A 12,233-nucleotide genomic window follows, 5' to 3' on the forward strand; every position below is an offset into this window, starting at 1 on the left:
GGCCTTCAGTGAGCGGGATTCCGTGACCCCTTCCGCCCCCAGGCTGGGAAGGCACCACCCTGCAGCGCCCCTCTCTCCTGGGCCACCTCACGAGAACCCAGAGCTCGGGTGTGCAAGCCCAGGCTCGCTGGGGGGCGGGGGTCTCCCTGACCTCCTGTGGTCCGGCCTCCGAAAGGGAGGGGGGGGTGGTGGCTTTCTGGGGGAGGCCGGGAGTGAGCGCCCTGCCCCGTGCTCCCCAGGGCCTGGGTGGGAGCGCACGCAGCCTCCTGGGGGGATTGGGCCGTTGGAGAGCATATTGCCAGGGGCTGGGCCGGCGTGTCTTCAACTAAACACGCACCAGGTGTTCAGCATGTTTTTATCAAAATATTCTGAAGAGCTGTCAGGAGTTCCTGTGCGGGAGGCCAGATGCCCAGCCCCCCGAGGGCCCGTGCCTCTGCCAAAGCGAGCCTATTTTAGGTGAGGCCCCCCCTTGCTTGCTAGCCCAGCCCACCTGGCCCCTGGTGGGGTCTAGACCGTGCTGCAGGAGCTTCCGGCCAGGCTGGGGAGGCAGACAGGCTCAGGCCCTGGCTCGCTGACCCCGGGCAGGCCACTCCCCCTCTCTGAGCCTCCCTTTTGCCAGCCATAACATGGGGGCAGTAGCACCTAGGTCTTGGGCCGCTGTGGAAACCAAAGGAGCCGAAGTGTGCAAGGCCCCTTGCCAGGTCCCTGGAGGGAGAGGGCTCTCAGTGGCCGTCACTGTTACGAATGACACCATGAATAGTGCGTCCTGTTGGCTTGGAGAAGTGGGCCCCAAGGGCAGGCTTGGGGGGCCTAGGCTAGGTCAGCAACTGCCCAGTGGCTGCCCCCCCAAAGGAATCCAGAGTGGCCCCTTGCCCCCTGTCCCCAGGCACATCCACACGGGGCATCGGCCACCACCGGTCACGCTCAGCACCTGCCAAGCAGGAGCATCACGCTCGTCCCTGCAGCCTGGCTGGGTTCTGTCACGAGTCCCTTGGGGAAAGCCCCCCTGAGATAGTTGGCCCTCAGGACCCACCGCCTTCTCCAGAGATGGCGCCTGCCCTCCAGACATGGAGCCCAAGGTGAGCTTCCCAGGAGCAGCTGTGGACCTTGCCCGCCCCCCTGGCAGAGGGGGCCCTGGAGGGTTCTTGCCCACCCCGGTGCATCCACCCAGATCGCACGTCTGCTGCGGGCCACACCCTGGGCCAGCTTCATCGTCTCCCCGCCACAGCCCAGGGAGGGGGGGTCCTGTCAGCCACAGACGACAGGCTCTGAGCGGTGAGGTGTTTGCCCAGGGTCCCACGGGGGCAGGGCCAGCCCAGTGCAAACCTGTGGGCCGGGACAGTGGGAGGGCCACCCACCCTCTGTCTGGCAGGCCTGGCCCTCCCTGCCCCTGCCCAGTCCCCGCCTGAGTGGGCAGCCCGAGCCCTGCGTGCAGCTGTCGTTAGGGGCCTCTAGGGTCAGGCCTCAGATGCTCTCTGGGAACAAAATGGGGGAAGAAAAGAGAAACCAGCCTTGCTGTTTGGACGACCTGTGGGAGCCACGGGGGTGTGTGAAGGCTTCTGCTCGTGCCCGTCTGGGGGCGCCCCCGGCGTGCCCTGCTGCTCTGGGGACAGAGCTCCCCACTCTGGTACTCTAACCACAACAGTGCCAGGCCTCCATTCTGGAGCGTCCCAACTGGATTCCCTGGGCCTCGTCCCAGAGGCACAGGTGTCCATTCAGGGGTAGGATGGGTCCTGGAGACCAAGAGGGGGGAGGGTCCCCTGAGTCGGGCCTTGTGGGGGAACTGGGCAGGGGCAGTTTGGGGGAGCCATGGAGTTACAGAGGAGAGGAGAAGTGGGGGTGGTTGGCGGGCTCCTGGGCCATGTTAGGGCGGGTAGATCTGGTGTCAGTGGTGGTGGGGAACCGTTTGGACCCATCCCTCCGCTTCTGTGGCGACCTCGGCTTCCTGTGTGCCTGTTGCCAGCCCCGGCATCTGGCTTAGCTCAGAACGCGGCCCTCGGGCGCGGAGAGCTTGCTTCTCGGGGTTCACTTAGACTGGCCACGTACAGGGCTGCCCAGGCTGGGTGTTGGCCCTGGCGTGGGGTGGCATTTTCATGCTTCTGACGTCCGGGTTGGGGGTGAGTGGTTCTCCAGAAGAAAATCCTCTGTGGCCCCACACTGCCACCCGGACTGGGGGGAGCTCAGATGCGTGGGGGCTCAGCAGTGGGACTTCCTCCAGGGAGGGCCAGGAAGGTGAGACCAGGCCAGGCCTCCCAGGGCCCTGGGGCCTAGGTCCTTCTGCCCTTCACCCCTCAGCTACAAGATGGCCTGACCCTCACGCCTAGACCTCTAGGACGGCTCAGGCTCAGAAGGAGCTAGATGCCTTGGTCATGGCCCACAGCCCCCAGATGGTCAGAAGGAAGGAGGCCACCTGCTTGTCTGCTCAGAGTGCCGGCTGCGTGTTCCTGTCTCTGGCAGGACCAAGGCCTTATGCCAGGAGTATGAGACCACCATGGGGTTGCCCCTGGCCTCAGGGAGTCCACAGTCTGGAGGGACATCACACAGGTAACCAGGCACTTGCAGTAGAGTGATGGGTGCTCTGGTGGGGTCAACACGGGGACCGTGGAGCACAGAGCAGGCACCTAACTGAGGTGAGGGCTAGGGCGAGGGCTTCAGGGAAGGCTTCCTGGAGGAGTTACTTGTTCCTTGGGAAATGGGCCCCAGATAGCAACGCTGTAGGGCAAGGCGGCAAATCCAGATGCCCACAGGGGCAGGCAGGAAATGCAGCGGAGTGAACAAGCCCGGTCTGAGAGCCGGGAGACACCAGAGAGTGGGGAGCACGACAGACTCGAAGCCGCTCGCCCCATTCGGGGGCCACATCAGCTCATTTCCGCCTGTGGAATGCCGGCGGGTTGTTACTGGGTCCTCCCGATGTTCTAGAGAAGCCAGATTTCCAGCTTCTGTGTCTGCAAAACACTCTGTGGGCCAAGCCCGACATGTCCGGAGGCCACCGGCTTGTGACCCTGGCTTCATTGCTCATGTGAGCTGAGCAAAGCCTGGCGTGGGGGCTCCAGCCAGACCCGGGGGCTCTGGGGACCTCTGTGGTCCGTGTGAGGAACCTGCAGGTGACGGGCTCTGAGAGCCGCCCAGGAAACAACTGGCGCCGGGGGGGGCTTCTGCTTGACGAGGCACCACCAGGCCGAAACACCGTGAACGGGCCGTTTCCTCCCTGTGGATGGAGTGGCCCTGAGGCGGGGTGCTGGGGTCCACGGCGCCTCGCCCCTCCCCCGGCTGGGCTCGGGCCCCACTGCCCTCTGTGGCCCCCCGTCCCCCGCCCTGCTGGTGACCGCGAGGCCCGGAGGAGGTGTTCCGGCAGCTTCTCGGCTCTGCTGGGCCCATCCGTGGGGGAGGCCGCACACAGTGTGAACTGTGCCTTTTCTTTCGTTGCTTTTCCCCAAACCCTGTGCTGTCCCCACTGCCGTTGTTGAAGCTGGTGGATACCTCCCGGGGCCCACCGCTGTCCCGGGGCTGAGCCAGACGCCTCTCAGTCTGGCCGGAGGTCGGCCGGCACATCGGTGATCCCCCCCGCTGCAGAATATGTCCTGTGTGCTGAGGGAAGAATCGCGAAAATGAACCCAGGTTTAAGTTTTCCAGAAAGCCAGACACAGGAGGTATAAGGCCCAGCGCTGCCCTTTACTGCTTGTGGCGTCGGGCGCGTGCCTTCCCCTCGTACATCCGTGTCGTCCTCTCTAGAACAGCGAGTCGCGGTGCCCACCTCACGGGCCCTTGTGCAGGGTACGTGGGAGACTGTCTTCAAAGGCACCTGCCCCGGGCGGCCGGCCCACGTTGGTGCCCTCATCCTTGGGTGCAGCATCTGCAGCTCGCCCATCCCCCAAGCCAGGAGAGCTTTGCTTGCATTCCGGGGCCTGCCTGCTCGCTGGGTGCGAGCTCTAGTCTGTGGCAAGTGTCTTCCCCTGCCTCAGTTTACCCACCAGGGCTCAGAGTCCCTGAAAATTGGTCCAGCAAGTGCTTCCTCCAGCTGGGAGAGACTCCCGGTCCTTCCCAGCTGGAGGATGGGTCAGCCAGGGTGGACTTCTGGGCCCTGGGCTGCCACCCACCTGAACGAAAGGGGTGTCCAGTTAGCCCAGCACTGCCCCTCACCCCAGCTCCCCTCCATGTCCAGATGAGGGTTGGACCACCGGGAGACCACAGGGCCTCACTGGGTGGGACCTCCGCACTCTCTGGGGGGCAGCCCCAGTCCACCACAGTCTACAGTGCTTATGCAGAGCGTATGTCTCCCAGTGGGTGGGCATGGGACCCTGCCCTACCTTGATAAGCAGAGGTGGAGAGAGGAGGAGACGGCCAACCTGCGGTCCCCTGCCCCCTCCGCCACTGATGTCAGGCCCCTGGCTCAGGGTACAAGGAGGTTGGTGGGAGGAAGGCGGAGTGAGGTGGGTCAGACCTGCATGTCGTCCCGGGCACACCCCTGTTCTCGGCATGGGGGGCACCGGGAGGGAGGGTTACCTGTTGCCCCTTCCCCACCCCTACCTATTACAGGCGAGCAGAGGCCAGACGAGGGGAGGCCCAGGTGCCCGCCAGGGATGGGAGCCATGGGGTGTGGCCACCTCCCCCAGCGGGGCTCTGACCCCAACAGAGGTCCCAGCCCGCAGAACTCTGTCCCCATTTCCTCTCCTTGCCTGGTTGCTGTGGTCCTGAGAAGGGCCCAGGGCAAGTCCTCTTTCAGGCCTGGGTTTTTCTTCCGGTGTGTTTTCCCCATGTGATTTTCAAGCAGGTCAAGAAGCCCCTGTCTGCGTGAGCTGGTTTGGCAAGGGCAGGGCCCGGGGGCTCCAGGCCAGCTTGTCCCAGGACAAGCGGTGGGGGACACAGGCCTGAGGGCTAGGTGAGGATAGGGACCTAAGGCTGCAGCCCGTGACTGCCCGGCCCCTGGCTCTTGTGTCCGTGGTGACCTCCTTCTTGGCAAGGACCAGGTCAGAGCCCCTTGTGAAGTCAGGGCCCAGCAGACCTCGGCTGGATGAAGGCGCTGGCTCGGGGGCAAGGGGCTTCTGCAGTGGTTTCTGTTAGCAGAGGACCCAGAGTTTTCCCAGAGGGGCCGTAAGTCCAGGCCAAGCCCATCCACCCCACTTCTGGAACCCAGGTCCCGTGCTGGCCCAGGGGACCAAGGGCTCAAGCAGCCATCTGAGATCAGAGGCCGACTGCCCTCCCGGCCACCCCACTGCCAGGTCACTGACCCTCTGGCACCTGCCAGCAGCCAGCCTGGGTCAGGGGGCTGCTGGCGGCCCCTCAGGCTCCCAGCCAGCTGCCCTTCTGCCAGGCGGTGTCCTGGGCCAGCAGGTGCACGCTGGGAAGTGTTTGCAGGCCAGCTCTGGCCCTGGGGCTTGGACTCCTGGGGTTCAGACGGAAAGACACCCTTGGCCCAGGCTTGTCACCTGTGGCCCTGTGAGCCAACACTCTGTGTCCTTTCCTCCGACTTCGTCAGCCCAGGCTGCTTGGCGTCACTCTCTGAGGCCAGTGCCCCGTGCCCTGAACTTGGCTGGCCTGCCCCCAGCGCCTGGCTCTTCCAGAACAATCGGGGCAAGGACGTGTGCCCTCCCCATGTGGGCAGGGGCCGACCAGGGTGGGGAAGCGGGCCTGCCACAGCGGCACTGACCCTCCAGAGCTCCCCGAGGGGTGGCTGCCCCCAGGTCCCCGCAGTTGCTAGCCTGGAGGTGGGGGGGTCTGGCTGCCACTTCTCTTTGGCTGCTACAAAGACCGTCCCTGTAAAGCCGTGCTGGCCCGCGCACAGATCGGCCTTGTTCTCTGCCTCGGTCTTCCCTGCTTCCCTCTGCTCACAGGGCACGAGGGGGAGGAATAGCTGATGACAGGCGGCGCCCTGCCCGGGCAGGGGGGCCTTTGTTCATTCACTCGATGGCGGACATTTCCTGGGTGCCTGCTCTGGGCCCGGCCTGCGTGGGCGACCACCAATGGCAGGAAGCCGGGCTCCCCCCTCTGGGCAGCCCAGGTCAGCAGAGCACCTGCCGGAATGGCCTGGCGGGGGTGGGGGGTGGGAGCGCGTGCTGCGTGCTCAGAAAAGAGAGAGCAGCGGGCCCTGTGGGGTCGAGCTGGAGGTGGGAACAGGTGAGTGAGGTCTTGAAGGGTGAATAGGAGTTTGCAGCTGGAGCAGGTTTGAAGAGCATTCCTGGACACAGTGTAGACAGAGATGTGGGAGGGCAGGGAACACCTGAAGGAGCAGCGGGCCCTGGACGCTGGCCCGCGGATGGAGGCCCCGTGAGGATGGACTTGTCTCCTGTGCCGACGAGCCGGACTGTGGCATTGGGCAGTAGGGTCATCAGCGGAGTTTACCCAGGCAGAGGTGGGAGCAGATGAGCATTTGGAGAAGCTGCTCTGACCCACCCACTGGATCTGGGCCCGGCCAGAGACACCTGAATGCCACCCCAGGGGCCCAGGAGAGCAGAGAGGACTATGTTGGCCCTCTGCAGGGCAACCCCCCAGGGGAATCTGCCTCTGCCTCAATCCTCGGGCCAGGATTGGAGGCTGTGCGCCCCTGCCTAGTTTTTTTTTTTTTTTTTTTAAGATTTTATTTATTTTTTTGACAGAGAGAGACATAGTGAGAGCAGGAACACAAGCAGGGGGCGTGGGAGAGGGAGAAGCAGGCTTCCCGCAGAGCAGGGAGCCCGATGTGGGGCTCGATCCCAGGATCCTGGGATCATGACCTGAGCCGAAGGCAGACGCTTAACGACTGAGCCACCCAGGTGCCCTCGCCCCTGCCTAGTTAGGGTGACGTCCGCAAGGACCCATGTGTCCATGCCAGCCCCTGGAGGGCGGTGAGGGCAATGCAGCAGGTGGGGATGGTGGTGTCCGGACTTTGTGTCCCTTTTTCTGGAAGCTTCTCTGGCCCCGCAGCTCCCTCTAAATGCCCCTCAGAGCTCTTGCCGTATGAGCCGGGAGGGTTCTGTCATAACCATGCTCTGTTCTCAGAGCAGTCTCGAGAGCTGGGTCATGTGCCCACTGCACAGATGAGGACGCCGAGGCTCAGGGAGGTAAAGAGACAGCTCATGGCGGGCAGAGCAGCGGGCCCTGGGGAGGGGCAGTGCTGCGACCCCACAGGGACCCCATGGGGTACAAGGAAAGGGGGCCTACCGAAGTCACAGAGGGGCGGAGGGTAACCAGGACACACGGGGCCGAGAGCAGGGCCCCCGAGGCTGCCTCTCGGCGCGGGGGACTCCTGTGTGTCTGCCTCCCCCTCCCTGCCCCAACTTTGTGCACACTCGCCGTCTCTCGGTCCTTTCTGTCCATCTGTCTTTCTGGCCTCCTTCCCTCCACCCCATCTCTGTCGCCCTCCCCCATGTCACTGTCCCCCCCGCCCCCCCCCCCGCTCTCTCACACCTTCTTTGTTTTGCTCTTTCCTCTCTCTCTCTCTGTCTCTCTCTGACTCAGTTTCTGCTCCCTCCTCCTCTTCCTCTGTATGTGTGCATCTGTCTGGGTCCCTCTGTCCATCTGTCCCACAAACCCATCCTGCCGTCACTGCCTGGCTGTGCTCTTCTCCCCCTTCGTCCCCCCACGTCCTGCTCAAGGCCCGAGGGGTCTCTCGGCCCCTTTCTCCGTCGCCCTCTCTGCTCTGTTCCCACTGCCGAGGGCACATCCTTGCCGGGTCTCCTGGTTCGGCCTCCGCAGTGTGGCGTCTCTGAGGCCCTGCAGGGCCCGGGTCACCGGCCGGCGCCGAGCAGGACCCTCTCCCACTAGTCCGCTGTTGGGCCAGTCCCCTCCTGGCACCCCGGCTCCCGAGCCACAGCCCACGGCAGCGTCACGTAATTAAGACATGAAAGTCCGTGATTTCCTCTGTGTGTTGGCAAACACCGACTTGCTGCTAATGCAATCCTTTCTTTTAATGGATTCTTGAATTTAAATGATATGTAATTAAACATAATTAGCCGGGTACGCCATTCGGCTAGGTGCCGTGCGCCGAGCGAGGCTGGCGAGCAGCTCATTACAGAGCATCTTCTCTCCTGGGCGGATCTCTTGTTCCCTCTCAGGGTCGAGTTCATCTGACTGAACTTAGGTAAGCCTGGCCCAGGGGCCTGGGGCCGGGGTCTGAGGAGGGGGGCCCCGGGCCAGCCATGCAGGGACTTGGAGGATGAGCCGGGGGGGGTTGCTCTGAGAAGTTTGGTTCCTTTGAGCTGTCACGCAGACCTCGCTTTTTGGGGTGAAAGCTGGGAATGCCATAGGAACGGGGGTTGGGGCACAGAGCAGGGGCTGGGGGGTCCGCACCTGCCCGGGCACGACCTGAAGCCTGCCTGGCCGTCCCACTGGCCCCAACAACCCCCTCATAGGCAAAGGGCTGGGGCACCCCCGCCTCGTTGGCAAGTGGGGCTTCGGCTTTGGAGCGGGCCCTGGGCCCCAGGGATAGCCAAGGGAGCCCCCAAAGGGCACCTCCAGGGTGGTGCAAGACTCAAGCCCCATGCACACAGGCCGAGCGAGAGGGGAGACCGGGGGTCTTCCTTCTGCTTGGAAGCAGGGGAGCAGTGACACCGGGCCGGGTGCTGGCCTCCCGCCGGCCACTCCCTGCAGGGACCTGGAGCTGTGCCCTCAGGTGCGGGGACTGCTGGGACTCCGGGCTGTCGGGACATCCCCCCCGCCGGGGTTCTGGTCCCAGCCTGCCTGCCCCTCCCACTCCACACAGCCCCCCTCTTTGACTTCCCTGTACCCCATATACTAAGGTCTGTCCCCCCGCCAGCCTGTGTGCCCAGGGCAGGGCCCAAGGCCGGGCCACCACTCTGTCTCCCTGCCGGCCCAGCCCCGGCACACAGCGTGCTCCCCGACGGCATCCGGGCTCTCAGTGATTGAGGTAAAACCACTGAACCCCCCCACCTGTTCCTCGCCAGAGGCCGAGCATGCGTTAGAGACAGGGACGCCAAGACACAGAGGTGTCAGGTGTTTGCCCAAGGTCACATGGTGGGTAGAGGGTGGAGCCACGCTTATCCTCAATGCACAGATGGGGAAACTGAGGCCGACAGTTCGCCGGGGTTGTGTTTACAGCCTGTTTGGGGGCTCGGCCTCCGTCTCTCTCGGCCCCTCCCGCACGCCTGCGTGCCCAGCTTGCTGAGCCCTGCGGTCAGAGCTGCCCGAGGAGAATCCCGTCCCCTCCCCGCCCCGGGGCCTGGGTGGCGGGGACGCCGCACACTCTGGAGCCAGGCATGGCCAGCAGCGCCCACCAGATGCTTCTGCACACCGGGAGGGCCTGAGTGGGGAGCGCTGGCTTCCCAAGGATGAGGAACGTCCTGTAGGAAGGGCTGTGCACAGAAGCCCTGGGCAGCCGGGAGGCATGAGCGCCATCCTGGGTGGACGAAAAGGGAGATGCCCGTGGATGGCAGGTGGCCAGAACCAGAGGTCTGCAAGACTGTGGGGTAGAGGCCCGGGGAGTAGCTGGTGGAGGCTTTGTGAGCTGAGTAGTGCCTATTCCTTTCTTTTTACAGCAGCTTGAGGGTTGTGCAAAAGCAGGCTGCCGGCAGGATTTGGCCCAAGGACCACAGAGACGAGCCACAGTGACGGGAAATAGATACCTCGTGCTTGTCAGATTACACGTGACTTTGTTACATACCTGTTTGTGTATATACATAGAGTACCCCGAAAATGAACAGTGTGATGTATTTTCCCATGTGCCATCCGTGTAACCGCTGCCCAGGTGAAGATCTAGAACATTGCCAGCACCCCCGATCACATTCCCCCGAGAAGTAACCATGTAGAGACTGGTTGTGCCTGTTCCTGAACTTGGCATAAATGGGTCGTCCAGCTGGGGTTCCGGACCCGCGCACCCTGCAGCGCGGAGAGTAATTCCCTCTGAGTAGGATTGTCGCGGTGTTCCAAGGCGCGTTTCTCCATCCGCTGTTGACGGACATTTGTGCAGTTTCCCCTTTGTGCTGTTATCGCCAAGACTGCCTGGAACATTCTAGTACGTGTCTTTTGGTGAACATGCTGGTGCATTTTTATTATGTGCGTACCTGGGAGTGAAACTGGTGGGTCACAAGTAGGTGCCGACACACAATTTGCGAAAGTGGCCACGCCCTATATAACATTTTGATAGTGACAAGTACGTATTTCAGTGCTGCTGTGGGATAATACATCTTAAATTCCCATGGTCACTGGATTGTGTCTGGATTGAAAGAGTGAAACACTCCCTTAAAATACCTGCCCCGAAAGGAGAGCTATTCTTGCTCGAGTTGCGGGCCCAGTGGGTGGTGGTGAGGATCCCCGTGCACTGAGCCCCTTGCGTTGCAACAGCCCGGGGGACGAGGCCCCAGCCCTTCCCACAAGTGTTGAAGACTTGTGGGATGTCCCTAGGAGCCCACCCCAGGCGCCTCCTGTGGCCGGGACTCCAGTTCCCTCCCACATGCTCACCGGGAGCCCTGCTCTACCTCAGGACTCAGTCCACAGCCTCTCCTCCAGGAGCCCCCACGTTGGGGTGCCCTTGGTGCCTCATGGGCCCCATAGCTGCTCACCTTTATGGCGTGGCCTCACCCACCTCAGGAAATATCTGGGGTTTTGGATAGTTGTAGCCCCGCAAATCCCACCCAGCCAGAGAGCTACTTTGCCAGGAGCACCCCCTCTATCGTGTGGGAGCAACCTTGGAGGACAGGGACCGGTTGGCACGTGGACCCCTGGGGTTTGCATGGGAAGGCACTCAGAGCAAGGTCAAGCTCATGGCCCTGCTGTCAGGAATGTGACCTTTCCACTGGCAGCAAGGACCCCTCCGTGGGGCCCTGAGCAGGCTTCGGGTGGAAGGGGTTTGGAGAGGTGACCAGGTGGAGAGAACAGGAGGGGGGTGTGTGCGCCCTGACTGGGGGTGGCTGAGACGGGAGTTGGGGGAGGGGGGCATCCGGTAACGGGGCACGGAAGGATCTGGAGGCTTCCTGAAGGCCGGCCAGGCCTGTGCTAAGATGTGGGGGAGAAAGAGGCTTCAGAGGGGTCACAGACACTCTAACCTGTGGCCCCGCTCTCCAGGCCGAGTGACGAGCAGCATCCGGAAGTGAAGGCTGACGGGTACGTGGACAACCTGGCAGAGGCCGTGGACTTGCTGCTGCGGCATGCCGTCCAGTGACGAGCCTTGTGGGGCGGCCCCAGCCTCGCGCCTCCCCCCGCCCGCCCCGTGCCTGGGCCCCGTGCCCCTGCTTCCCCCCCGACTCCTGGGGACTTGTTGCTCCCCGGATGGCCTGTCCCCTCGCCCCAGTGAAGTCCGAGGGTGGGACAGACCCCTGGGTGCCTCCGGGAACACTCTGCGGGAACACCCTCCAGCCACCTGGCCCTGTGAACATCCCCGCTGACTGGACTGAGGGACCTTTACCCCCCTGCGCCTCTATCACTCATTCTGTGCATTTGACGGAGGAACCTGGGGAAGGCGGGGGCTTCCTGCTCCGTCCATGCGGCCCTGGGGGCTGAGCCAGCCTCCCTGGGACTGCCCAGCAAGCCCCCGCCCGCCTCCTGGCCCCCGCCCAGAGTCAGGGTGGCCACTGGGCACCCCCTCCCTCTCCTACCCCAAAAAGCACCTTGGAGCCCGAGGCTGGGGCAGCTCCCGGGGCGCTGAAGACGGCTGTCCTTCGAAGCAGGAATTGTAACCGCGGGGGTCAGGGCTGCGGGCCCAGAGGGTGCTTCCGGGGCCCTAACTTGGTAGACTTGAGTGTGTCATGCCCCACGCCGGCAGGGGCAACTACTGTTAAATAAACTGCCCTGACCCGACTCGGCCTCTGACTCAGAGTTTGATGCCTGGGGGGGCTGGGGGTGTGCAGGCCCCAGCAGTGGCCTGGTGGTGCCACGCACTTGAGCCACTGAGCAGCAGAGGGCCGGGGCCCCAGATACCCGAGCTGCCCCAGCCCCTCCGGGAGAACGGAGGCCCTGAGGGGACAGCGGGCTGCCCTCGGCCCCCCCAGGGACAAGCAGGCCCGGGCTGCCCTGCGGAGGGTGGTGGTGAGCCACAGGCTTCCAGAATTCACTCGAGCCCAGGGTTTCAGGTTTCAGAATCGGTCAGCGGAACAGATCACTTGATTGCTCGGTTTCTCCTCAAATCAATCCAGAAGTCCCTGATGAGTCTTGGGCGACAACCACACATGAAAGAAGCCCTGGGTCCTCCATAACAGGGTTTCCACCAAGCGAAGGCAGGAGATAAAAGGCTGGACCCTGAGTCCCGCCCGAGTTGCCCTGGCACCAGAGCCCCGGGCCCGCGGGGGCTGTGCTGTCCCCAGGCG

The 12,233-nt window shown here is 63.5% G+C and overlaps 1 protein-coding gene across 2 annotated transcripts in view; it reads left to right on the forward strand.

The window, feature by feature from the left end:
* Positions 1 to 11,749, forward strand: part of LHPP (phospholysine phosphohistidine inorganic pyrophosphate phosphatase) — a 122,117-nt gene extending 110,368 nt beyond the window's left edge. The window contains exon 7 of one of the 2 annotated variants that reach the window (XM_064595415.1): positions 10,996 to 11,749. In XM_064595415.1, the coding sequence (XP_064451485.1) occupies positions 10,996 to 11,092 (97 nt within the window). In that variant the 3' untranslated portion in view covers positions 11,093 to 11,749. Of the gene's footprint in view, positions 1 to 9,470; positions 10,828 to 10,995 lie in introns of those variants that run through there. The other variant, XM_064595417.1, reaches the window with a different exon arrangement.
* Positions 11,750 to 12,233: the final 484 nt, after the last annotated feature.

Source organism: Mirounga angustirostris, unplaced genomic scaffold (assembly GCF_029215605.1).
Source record: "Mirounga angustirostris isolate CCGP_5_RB_7025 unplaced genomic scaffold, mMirAng1.0.hap1 SCAF_6, whole genome shotgun sequence".
Lineage (NCBI taxonomy): Eukaryota > Metazoa > Chordata > Mammalia > Carnivora > Phocidae > Mirounga > Mirounga angustirostris.